At 39.5% G+C, this 12,810-nt stretch overlaps 1 protein-coding gene across 1 annotated transcript in view; it reads left to right on the top strand.

Annotated features, from left to right (window-relative positions):
- Nucleotides 1-12,810, top strand: part of ANK2 (ankyrin 2, neuronal) — a 252,844-nt gene that overhangs the window by 156,491 nt on the left and 83,543 nt on the right. Inside the window, 3 exon segments of the mRNA XM_010858507.1 lie at nt 668-766; nt 4,359-4,457; nt 5,383-5,481. Coding sequence (XP_010856809.1) covers nt 668-766; nt 4,359-4,457; nt 5,383-5,481 — 297 coding nt within the window.

Below are 12,810 nucleotides of genomic sequence, written 5' to 3'. Positions count from 1 at the left end.
GTCGGACATGGCTGAGCGACTTCACTTTCACTTTTCACTTTCATGCATCGGAGAAGGAAATGGCAACCCACTCCAGTGTTCTTGCCTGGAGAATCCCAGGGACGGGGGAGCCTGGTGGGCTGCCGTCTGTGGGGTCGCATAGAGTCGGACATAACTGAAGCGACTTAGCAGCAGCAGCAGCAGCAGCAGCCTCATCACATCTGTTAGGCAAAACGACTTCCTTTCTTCTTCCTGTGCCTGCTTGCCTCCATGTCCTTGATTTCTAAACAGCTTTTCTCTCTCTATGTCATTAAATTCTACGAACTCATCTTATTCTCATAGGTGAGCAAAAACAAAAAATTCTGTGTTTTCTGTGCATCTCCTCTGGATCCTATTAGACTCAGTCTCTCTTCCGTGTTTTCAGAGCCTATTATTTGTGTCTTTCTCTTAGCTCTTTGTCAGATTAAGTTGCCCAGTGATGGATCTCCTGTGCTGCATTAAGTTCCTGTGCTCAGGGGTCTGCTCCTGTCCATCTCTATATCCATAGGATGTATATATCATCTGCTAAGTAATATCTGTACAAGCAAATAGAATTTCTACCAATCCTGCCAGAACTGAAGTTCTCCCTAATCCCTCTCCCCTTCAGTTTTAACCACTGGAGTAGTAATTTATTTATTATTCTTTATAGCTTGGTTACACTCCTTTAATTGTGGCCTGTCACTATGGAAACGTGAAAATGGTCAACTTCCTTCTGAAGCAGGGAGCAAATGTCAATGCAAAAACCAAGGTAAAATACTTGTACTCATTTCTGTTTTCTGTAAGCCATTGGTTCAGCCATAGGGACACTTCACTAGCTCACCATAGTTACATATTTTCCTTTTAGTGCTTCTAGTGATTTTGAATAAGCCATGAAGCTTTGTGCAATTGTTTGAGACTTTTCTTTTTAATAACCTTTGACAGCCATGTAGGTCAGCTTCAGAACTACTTCTGTTAGGAAGTTCAAGTAGCTGACAGCGATTTAACAATTCGCTGCAGGATGCAATAGATGCCAGCAAGAATATCTTGATGTTCAGGCCAATTTCCTTTACCTTGTTTCAGAGCCTTGACCCCCTTCCCCCAGCCTTCATCCCATAGTGAGAAAATACAATTAGGCTGCCTGGACTGCCTGCCTTTCATTTTAATGAACTCTGTCACATTTGGAATACCACGTGGTCATGCTCAGTGAGGCAGTAATATGTAAGCCTGGGCTGGGAGTTTTCAAGGATAATGTAGAGCTGAGTATGTTTCACACTGTAATCTGAAGGGTTCTATCCTGCAAAGCATGATGGGAACATAACACCACACTTCAGTACATTCAGATTATTTCAAGGGAAGAGAAATGGGTAAAATATTGGTACTATGCATAGTGTAACCTAGGAGCTCCAATGTTTTTAGTCCAAAAATGTATGTAATTGCATCGTTTATGTATCACAGATCCCTAATTTTCAGCTACGTGAGTAGGCGCAAGTAAATTACTGTGAGCACATTCAGGATTTTTCAGTCATCATTCAAGATGATACTAATTAGAAACAACAAATTTCAGAAGTTAGCTTTTTCATGTCCTCTTTGAAGCATAAACAAAAGCATGTCTATACATAAGTATATTTGTAAGTGAATTAAAGTTATTTTTAAAATTGTACTATTAACATTTGAGATACAAAACTTCTAATCTGACTTGAGCAAGAATGGTGACTACCTAGTTTCTGAGCAATTCTTGAGTTCTCATGAAACTGTACTTGGAGACATATTTGAAAGCTCCAACATGAGGTCTCCCTCAGGCATTAATGTGTAATACCATTTTGGCTGAGTCAGTTCACATACAAGTACTACACGAAAGACTTTTGGAATCCAGGTATTCTCTTGTAAGGCCTAATGCAGCAATGCAATGAGATTTTGGCAGAACTTGAAAATATTTACTATATTTTTATCTTAGGTGTTTGTTGAAATAGTTATAATATTGAGAAGCCAAACATGTGGTCTGGATAGCATCATTTGTCTCCCTCGGGTTTGATCTGCATTCAAATGGACATCTGGAGAAAAATCTCAGTTTAACTTTCAAGGTTTTTAAAAAGTGAACTATGTAGATTTTACTTGCAATTGGAAGTATCTTTTCATATATCTTCAGAGGAGTGGATTGATCCATACCTCAAAGGACAGTCTTTTAATAAACACTTCAGAATGTTTTCACATAGAATGACACTTTTGGAAGAAATTTAGTTTTCTTCCTCACATCTCATATGTAACCATAGTTACTACAAATTGTTTTGTTGCTATGAAAATATGTGTATTTCCTTTACTCTTCAAACATTCATCACTTGGTATAAAAATTTGGAAAAGTTTGTAAAACTTCAATGTAGTATTTATAAACACAATGGAAAGGAAAAAAATTTTTAAGAAAAGAAATATTACTTATTTTATGCTCCTGAAATATCCATGGATTGCCTGATTTGAGAGCAGAGTGCCTGTAACAGCTATGTTTTCAGAGTCCCTGAAGTTGATTTATAGTTCCAGGTTTCCTGGAGTCATCCCATTACAGGGATATATAGCAGACAAGGCTGAGCTGATGACATTCCAGTCTGAGAGATCCTCAGACAGACTCTCACACATACGGTACATCCCCATGGATGGAAAGGCCCAAGTGAGAGCACAGACGGGATCAAGTGGCACCCTGTGCGGTGCTTTTTTAGAAGTCTTTTAAGTCAAGTAAATTTTAAAGCTCTGGTTGGCTTTACTGAATGATTCATGAAGGGTGGCATCCATCTAGCAAGTAGGGAGGAGTTCCCAAGGAAGACAGAAAGGGAAGGGTTTTTAAATGCTGAACAAGGAAGTCGTAAAAAAAAAAAAAAAAAAGGAAACCTATGTATGGCAGACAAAAGGGGTCTCAGTGGCAGACTACCTCATCTTCCTTGTATGCAGGGGGCCCACGTGGCAGATTATCCCCTTGGTGCTGACCAGAAAATTCCTGACTGACCGATTAAGACGACATTTCTGGGGAGGTTGAAGCTTCTATTAGGTTAGGTATTAAGCCCCAATGTGGTGGGGTTGCCTGGCATAAGTGACTCTGTTTTGGGCCCGTAGTTTTCTTTTTAACAGCATAGGGATAGTCACTTCATGTAGACGGGAGAAGCAAATGTTGGTCATGAAGAGGTAGTGACACTGGAAATAGGGGATGTACACTCTTACACGTTTAAGGTATGAATGGGCTACTCAGAACTTAGAGCCCAGGACCCTGGGGTGTGACATATACAGATAAAATTTTATCAGGGGTGAGGCAGTGAGACAATAAAAAAGTAATCTGATGGTCATTGTCTTCATGATCTTCTACCTCGGATCTGAACCTAGAATGACTGTGAACAAATTACTTAGCCCCGTTATTTTCAGTTTCATCATCTCTGAAATAGGGAGACAAGTATTCATGCATTCACTCATTTGTTCATGAACTCATTTATAAGACACCTGCTGTGTACCAAGCACCCTCATTTTCAGAATGGTAGTAAAGATTAAGAGAATAAATATAAGGTCCAATATCTGGCATAAAATGGGTGCTTAGGATACGACAGCTATTACCGTTTCACTGTGCCTCCAAGGATTCCAGTGCAGTTTGCTTGAATTGATGTACCACACCTAGAACTCACTAGAGTTCTGAGCAAGATTGGCTTCTCACTAACCTCAATTTTTCACAAATCACAGTTGCAGAACTTTCATCCAAGTGAAAGTTTAGACCAGAATGTTTAAAAGAACCTACTTTTAAAGGAGTTTTTATTTGAAAGTGGGCCACTCAGCTCCCAATGAAGTCTTTTGTTAAGTGTGTACATCTTTGACTGAAGATTTTCTGAAGGGGATAGAAGACTGCAATTTACTGTCACTAGTTTAGAATTCCTAAAGCTAGCCCAGAGGTTAGTGATGCAGGAAGTCACAATGAACAAACTGGTTTGTATGATCCTCCTAAGTTTGAGTTCAACAGTTGATGCTCCCATTTTTCCTAGGGAAGGAGTCACTGAGATAATACTCTTCCTCATTATAATATCTCCTTGCTCAGCATATTCATTGTGAATGCTAATTAGAATGCTAATTGGTGAAAACATAATAATAGTTACCATTTGGAGTTTGTTGATCTTGCTAATTTTAGAAGCCAGCCTCTTTGTTTAGCGGACCATAAGGTGTGAGGGAGTTGTGCTGCTGAGAAAATGGGTTGCTGGTGATATCTTGCTCCAGAGAAACAGGCCTCCGCGCCGACTTGGGTGTAAATAAGACCAAGAAATTCAAAATGAAGGCTAACTAGTTTTCTTCCTTCTCCCGCACACCCCTGCTGGGTCCGCCGCCGCTGCCGTCGTCTACAGAATGGCTACACGCCTTTGCACCAAGCCGCCCAACAGGGCCACACGCACATCATCAATGTTTTGCTGCAGCACGGGGCCAAGCCCAACGCTACCACCGCGGTAAGGGGGCGCCGGCTGCCCCTCTTTCTCTTTGATTGACTTAGAATCCCCCTTCCCTGGAGCCGCTTGGCGGAGCTGAGTCCCCCAACCCCCCACATCCTTCTTAAACCTCCGCACTCGGGGGGAAAGCCCAGGATTTCCAGAAATCAGCACGTGATTTCTGAGAGCGCTGGTCCCGGGAGGGAGCGCAGCGTCCTGACTCAGTCTTCCCTCCCGGGAGGGGGCCCCGGGCTCGTGCTGCGGAAACTGGCTTGGCTTCCAGCTGGCTCTCGGCTGGGAGCGGAGTCCACCCCTCCCGCCCGATCTTCTTAAGGGAGTACGCTTTCCGAGGCCGCTGGCTCCAACGGAGCTCTTTGGGATGTTGAGCCATTGAAATGTAAACTAAGCGGTGCAATTAAACCAACCGAGATCCCCAGTGGCCTGGCCTGGGGCCTCAGTTGCTTGTTTGTGTTCTTTTGCTGCACGGGGAACTTCTGCACAGCTGTAGCTAAATATGTTGCCGCGTTCCCTGTGGTAACATCTTACCTGCAGCAGATGGCCTGACTTCTGATGAGGACTGAGTGTACTTGATTCTTGAATAGTTTTCTTCGGAGGCCTCCTTCTGGATTCAAAGGTGACTCTCTTAAGCACAGTACAGAATTCGGAGCGCTAGCTCGACAACCTCAGGGTTAAAGCAATCGAGTGCTTCTTATTAGAGCAGGCAGATGCAGCTTGTTGTGTTACCATGGTGACCTGGGCTATAGTTTGAAGAAGTTACAAAGAAGATTCAGATGTAATGGTAAAAACTAGTGATTTTCCTAAGCTGTGCCTTGTTTTGGAAGAAAATGCTGGCTCATGTGGAGCCGCGAGTGAGCTCATTGGCTCACCCCGCCATCCCCCCACCCCGCTCTCACTTGCCTTTCTCTCTCTTTCGCTCGCTCTTCAGAATGGCAACACTGCCTTGGCGATTGCTAAGCGTCTGGGCTACATCTCGGTGGTGGACACCCTGAAGGTTGTAACGGAGGAGGTCACCACCACCACCACGGTAAGTAAAGGGAACCCATCGACTTGGGCTCCGTTGTTGTGGTTTTTAAGCCACATGCGTTTTCATTTACAAGATGTTTTGAGCGTTTGAACTTCTTTGTGTGAACAGGTTGTAGAGACTTTGGGCGAACATATTGTAGAGCCTGTGTACCTTGAAGTATGCAGATGTAAACGCATTTACACAGCTCATACAGGGATTTCAGCTTCCTTTTGTCAACGTAAATCCGTATAAAATGTGTGAATGTAATGTTATAACACTTAGCCCTTTTTCTGTGACTGACTTCTTTTTCTCTGGCTCGTCTGCCCTGTTGCTGGAGTTGGGTGTGACACCTACTGCTGGCAAAGTGGTAGGACACTCCACTTTTTATCTCAGCCTGAAGGTCACTCCTGACGCTGGGAAGACCTTGACCCCTTCTTAGCTCAGGACTAGTTCAGATGCATTCGCAGTGAGAACAGTTCATCCTGATTTTCTTCCTATTTCTGAGTATTTTTTTATTCAAAAAGAAAAGTGAGTGTGCTTAGGAGAGAAACCGTGTCTGCATCATGACAGAGTATATATTTAATTTTTTTTTTCACTATATGGAATATAAGTGCTGATTCTTTAGGCCAGTGATCATCACTGGCCTTTGCCAGAAACTCTGGAATAGTGAAGACCGTGATGGAATCATTGCTAATGCTCTTGTGCTATTCAGTTGGAGCAGAGCTTAAAGGAGGCCTCCTGAGAGGGAGACTTACAACTAAAAGTGCTCTTCTCTTTGCTTTTATTTATTAACGTTCCTCTTTGAGCGAGAACAACAGCTCTGTAATTTCTCATCGTAAAGTAGAAAAGAAGAGCGACAGCAGATCACTAGCTGTTCCTTAGAGATGAGATGATATCCAATGAGATCATGAATCAACAAGTAAAAAATTCTGAATGAGGTTCTAATACATGCTCCAAGCTGGGAGTGATGCATATAGTTTAACAACTCTTGATTCTTTTGATAGATGTGAAGGAGGAGAAGAGAATTTTGTTCTTCAGGCTGATAGCAAGTCCCTGCTGACAGACCTTGAAGTAGTTTGACGTGAAGTTTTAAATAGAGTGGAAGGATGATGTATTAATGAACTGCAAGATGCAGACAGAATCTAGATAAGAAAATGGCACTGCTTGTTTCCCCAAGCAAAATCTTTGGCCAGTGTACCACAATATTTTTAAAGATTTAAAGCATAGCATTCATAAATTATATAGGAGAAAAGCAAGTCTTGTCACCATCTAGCACCGTCCTGAGTCACTGTATATGGAAGAATCGTGATGCCTTTTTCTTACTGTATGGTTTCTTATACCAGGAGAATCTTCATATTAGGGACCTTTACATATGTCTTTATTTGGAACCTTTGAAACAGTGTGCACATCACAGATAAATGAAACTTTAGGTGGCAAGACTGGCTACACATTTGTTCTAGTCATCTCTCAACTTTATTACCTCTTCCATGTTCTAGGAATCATGTATATACATTTTTATCAAATGGCCACTAGATGGCATCTTTTCGCTATCGTGACCTGCTTTTCTTTCATTTAGTGTTTATTGGATATAAAAGGTGTGTTGGATTCCATACTGGGTGCTGAAGAGTCATCAATGGTAAAAACATTATTCCTCCTGACCAATAACTTACAGTATAGGGGGAGTGGAAAATGAGGTTTTAAGTTTTGAAAGAAAATCTTCTTTAATATCAAAACTATAAATTTTACATGTTTCAAAGTGATCTCAGGCTCATAGATATTACTTAGAGTGATACTTTAACCATTCAGAGCTATATTTTGAAAGAGGAGCAATTGCTTTTAAATACTATTGCCACAGAAGTTCTCAGATACCTTGTCACAAATCAGACATAGGTCATATCTCCATATGTAGCTCTAGGGGAATGTGAAAACTCCTCAAAGCTCCTCCGTGAGCTTTTTTTCTTGTATCTATTATTCTTTATGCTGTCTCACTAAAGCATTGCTCCAATAAAAACCACCGTACTTAGCAATCGAATTTCTATGTGAAAAGCCAGCAAATAAATATAAAACATGATAAAATGTTTTAGATTTTAACTGCTTTCAGTACTCAAATAAGAAATCGTCGCCCACATTAACCACACGAGTACCCCCTTTCTCTAAATGGGTGGTTTTACCAGTTACATGTTTTGCTACTGTCCTATCTTTACTTTCTGCTTCTCTTAGAATTGGATTCTTAGAATTATGAGTTTTATTGTTTTATGAGATGGAATTTGGGTCTAAGGATTGAAAATACAAACATTCCTCCTGTGATGTAGGTCTTCTGACTTTATACTCTTTTTCAGAAGAGATTTTCGGTCTTTCTTTTTCCACATAATGATGATATTTAAAGCTATGATTATTATTTAGTAAGTTGCAAATATGCCAAACATTGAGGGTAGATGTAGGATTCAAATTTAAGTTGTCAGATTACAAAATCCATATTCTTAATCTTTCTGATATAATTGACCTTGGCTTTGCTAAAAGTAGGTTAATAGGAATTTTCAACTTTTAAAAACTTACATAAATAATGCCCTTTATTGATTTTCATGGGAGGATCATATTCAGTATCATTTTCTAAAGTCTATAGATTCACTAAAAATTATTTGGACTACTCACTGGTGGTAGGCAAATAGCATGAAGCAATTTAATAATATGTAAAATAAACCAAATTAAATTTAATAATTATTACCATTTGAATGTATTAGCTGAGCTACAGCCACACACCTAACATACAAACCTCACATCATTCACTTAGTACCATGTGCCAGGTGAGCAGCCATGTGAGTTCTTTGTCATCAGGGAAAGTCTCCTTAGCTATTCCTCCTTCCAGAGTTCTTCACCCCAAAGTATGAATAAAGTCATTGTGTGGAGAGGAGAGTAAGGTAGCAGTTTGTAAAGGAAAAGTCATTACTTCAGAAATATGTGAGACATTTTGGGATTGCAGTTTGTTTCCTTAACCTTTGCTTTGCTAACTTCATAAGACGCAGCAGGGAATATGAGACCGTTGAGCACTCTCCAGGGATTACAATCATTGTCTGTTTGCCGGAATGGACATCAAAGTGGGAGGGACACATTTCTGGCCACAGAAGCCAACAAGCTCAATCTCCTAATGCAGTTTGGAAGAACTATGAGATATGACTCATCCTTTTGTTATTGCTTGTGCGTGCTAAGTCACTTCAGTTGTGTCCAACTCTGTGCAACTCTATGGACTGTAACTCGCCGGGCTCCTCTGTCCATGGGATTCTTCAGGCAAAAATACTAGAGGGGGTTGCCATGCCCTTCTCCAGGGGATCTTCCCGACCCAGGAATCAAACCTGGGTCTCCTGCATTGCAGGCAGATTCTTTGCCTTCTGAGCCACTAGGGAGCAGTGGCTCAGATGATTGATCAGCAATCATCAGTTATTTGCATAGTTTTAAAGTGTTGTGTTTTATATTGCATATGATCACTGATATGTAGGGCATACATACTGAATAACCTACTAAAATAAAAATGACATTATATTTATATTAGCATTTAAACATTGGTTCTAAATCTTATATGATACCATGAGTCAGATAAAGTGGGAATCATAGAAATGGCAATGCAATAAATACATGTAATCATTTGACACCTTTTAAGGTGGAGTCAAGAACTCTTCTTTGAATACAGGTCCCTGACTAGAAAGCTAAAAGTTGTTATTCTTGCACAAAGAACATCAATAATACATAGTGTATTGTGGGTGCATGTGTGGTATCCTACAATATCTGTATACATTTATCTGATGTGTTATCTTAAAGAGATAGTCTGTGTACAGAACTTTTTAAAACTTTTAACCCAGAAGACTAGTCTGAATGCAGAACCTTTTTAAACTTTTAGCATATTTTTTCCCAATGTGCTATAATTGTCTCAACCACATGTGAGTAGCAGTTACTTTTGGTAATTCACCTTCATTGAGACTTTCCAACCTTTAATAGAAAAATATTACTTACATAGTACTTAATTATATGCAAAAATTATGTTAACATGTACAATTGGTATAAAGGTTTAGCTTGTACTGATGGGGGACTGCGTGTGGGCCTTGGAAGGCGGTACACTAGCTAGGGTCGCTCCGCATGCTGCGACTTGCAGAGTCTGTGATACTAAGGGAATGGTTGGCCAGGGGAGGGACCATATGAAGGGCAGTAAAGCACACTTCTTCTTTCCCATGAAACAAACCAGGTATTAGCCCCCATTTATAAAAATACCATGTTAAGGACTCATGTTCTGTTTTCTACATTATGATGTAAGTTGAGTCTGCCAGGTATCACATAGTTGTTTTGCCACAATATATGATTTAACTACATCCTATTAAGCTTATGCTTTGTGCACTACTCATTTTAATTTTAAAGTTGTTTCTAGTCTTGACCATAGAGTCTGAGATTCTATAGTAGAAGATGCCTATGATCATTTAATTATATCCTTGTTTTCTGTGGACTATTCAGATGGAGTTGCACAAAACTATATTAATGTTTGGCTAATCAAGTTTTCAAAGGACAGTTCATTTAAAGGGATGGTTTTTTTTTTTTTTTCATTTCTTTTATCATGAGTCATGAGTACAAGACTTATTATCCATTTAACAAATATTTACTGATGATTTTTTAAAGGTCAGGCACTATGTCATGTAAAAATGCATCCTATATTTACTACTTTGTAAATAGAAGGCATTTTTAACATCTGTGCCAAAAAATATCCATGACTAATATGATCAGTGTGTTACTTTTTCTGTTGCCACATATATTTGCAGATAGTAATTTTAATAGCATGCAGTAACCAAACTAATGCAAAGCTAGTTCCACTGTCACGAGTTCAAAGAAAATACAGTCACATTATCAGCATCTGAAATAGAAACTGAGAATGTTGGGCAATATAAGTTACCTATTTAAAGTATATTCCCATCAGTTTTTAAATTGAGACACATCCTCTTGTGAAACTGTTTCCAGTGAAGGACAATTACTCTAGAACGTATCTGCAAAAACTGACTTTCTGGTGTAGTTTAATACAGTAGATATCCCTTAACTTTTGAAATCATTTAATTTACACTTAAGACTTATTTTTAAAGTTTCCCCAGCAGTCATAATTTAATAGGATCTCATTGTCTTCTATCTTATATGCTAAATGCAAAAAAAACGTCATTTTTCTGCAACCTATGCACTTTCTAAATACAGGAAAGTGTAACAGGTTGCAAATTGAGTTGCACAATAGACCCACCTGAGGAACTATTTTTAAACACCTGTAATTGGTTCCGCTCTCAAACAATACAGATTTAATTGACTGTGTTGAGACCCAAGCAATAATATGTTTTAAACTTCTCTAATAATTATAATACGCAGCTAGGGTTGAGAATCATTGATATAGAACTTAGATTATCATCTTTTTGTGTTAAATTCATAAATTAATATTATAATTAAATGGTATATTTTTAAAATTTGTTCATTCGTCAAATACTTATTTACCACCTGTTAGTCTCCATAATTTTGGATAGGTGCTTTTGTCATTCCTATAGTGCTTAATTTGTTTTCAGTGAATAAGACATTATGGAACTATTTGAACAACAGAAGCAACATTCTGGAAAGCTGAACTTACTACTCTAGTCTTCAGTGTGCCTTCATCTGGATAACATAAGGCTTTCTCCATTTCTTCCTTTACTTTTCTTCCCCAGAGGAAATCTACGCAGTCATTATGTGAATTTTAAATGTACTTTGCATAATTTTATGTCATTGATTTATTCCTCTATGTATTTGAGAAGCCCCTACTATGTTTTTGGTTCTGTGGAAACCATGTCTTTAATGACTCACACTCAGGTAGGAGGCGGATGAGGCATATACAGGTGTGTGTGATGTGGTTCACATGATGTTGTAGGAGGGAGTAGTAGCAGATAAACACGGCTAAACAAATACATTCATTGGGGAGGGTCAAGGAGTGTTTCTCCAAGGAAGTTACATCTTACATGAGCCAAGAAAAGAGAAAAAGAACATTTCTTGTAAAGAAAAGGATAAGGGAGGAAAACGTGGCTGCCAACACGGATGCAGGGTTGGGGGAGCGATGTGGTCTCCCTGCCTCTGGCTACATCACCAGGCATTATCAGAGCCAGTTCATCTGACCCCCTGACAACCTAGGCAGTTCATCTGAGAGTAACTTATAGTCAGCCATGCCCCCTGCCACATCCATGGATTTAGCCAACCTCGGATCATGTAGTAATGTAGTATTTACTTTTGGAAAATAGTCTTATGTAAGTAGACCCAGGCAGTTCAAATCTGAATTATTTAGGGATCAAATGTATTAAGTTTTTTCTGAAGAAAATGGGAAACCACTGAAAGGTTGTTCAGTATCATGTTATGATTTAATCACTCCCTCTTAATACAAAGACATTATACCTGTATATTGGCCTTCCCTGGTGGCTCAGACGGTAAAGAATCTACCTGCAATGTGGGAGACCTGGGTTCAGTCCCTGGATTGGGAAGATCCCCTAGAGGAGGGCATAGCAACCCACACCAGTGTTCTTGCCTGGAGAATTCCATGGACAGAGGAGTCTGGTGGGCTACAGTCCTTGGGGTCGCAAAGAGTCAGACATGACTAAGAGATTAAGCACAGCACACATATAGATATATTTTCAAATTAATCAACTGAATTTCCCTATAAATATATTTGAAGTTCTTTACTGCTTTTGGAAAGAAACAAGCTGGTAATGGGATACTAGAGACAAACAAGTCTGGAATATCTATGCAGCAAAGTTTAAAAACCTTGACAACCTATTGACTGTATTTTAGTGTCTTTAGTTGAAGATTATACTCTTTATTCTGAGAGATTAGTATTTGAATGTTCTCATGGCTTTGCCAATTGATGTACTTAATACACTTTCAATACAGAAACAAGAGACAGGGACACAGAAAAAAAGAGCCTCAGCCATCTCTAAGTGATATTTAAAGTTGTGGGATTTGACTTTTTATCTTTAATTTTTAATCACCTTGGTATCCCTGGTGTCTCAACAGTGCCTATCATGGAATAGGCACTCAAAATGTTTCTTGAGTGCCTGAATGACTAAAAAGTTCAGAGAACCTTTGTTTTTAAGACTAATTTAATATCGAATTATTATGATAAGTTATGCTAGCTAATATTTCTTGAACACTATTATATTCTAAACACTGTTGTTAGATCAGATCAGATCAGATCAGTCGCTCAGTCGTGTCTGACTCTTTGCGACCCCATGAATCGCAGCACGCCAGGCCTCCCTGTCCATCACCAACTCCCGGAGTTCACCCAGACTCACGTCCATCAAGTCAGTGATGCCATCCAGC

This window comes from Bison bison, unplaced genomic scaffold (genome assembly GCF_000754665.1).
Source record: "Bison bison bison isolate TAMUID 2011002044 unplaced genomic scaffold, Bison_UMD1.0 scf7180017864389, whole genome shotgun sequence".
Taxonomy (NCBI): domain Eukaryota; kingdom Metazoa; phylum Chordata; class Mammalia; order Artiodactyla; family Bovidae; genus Bison; species Bison bison.
This window is presented reverse-complemented; position numbering and strand designations above follow the sequence as displayed.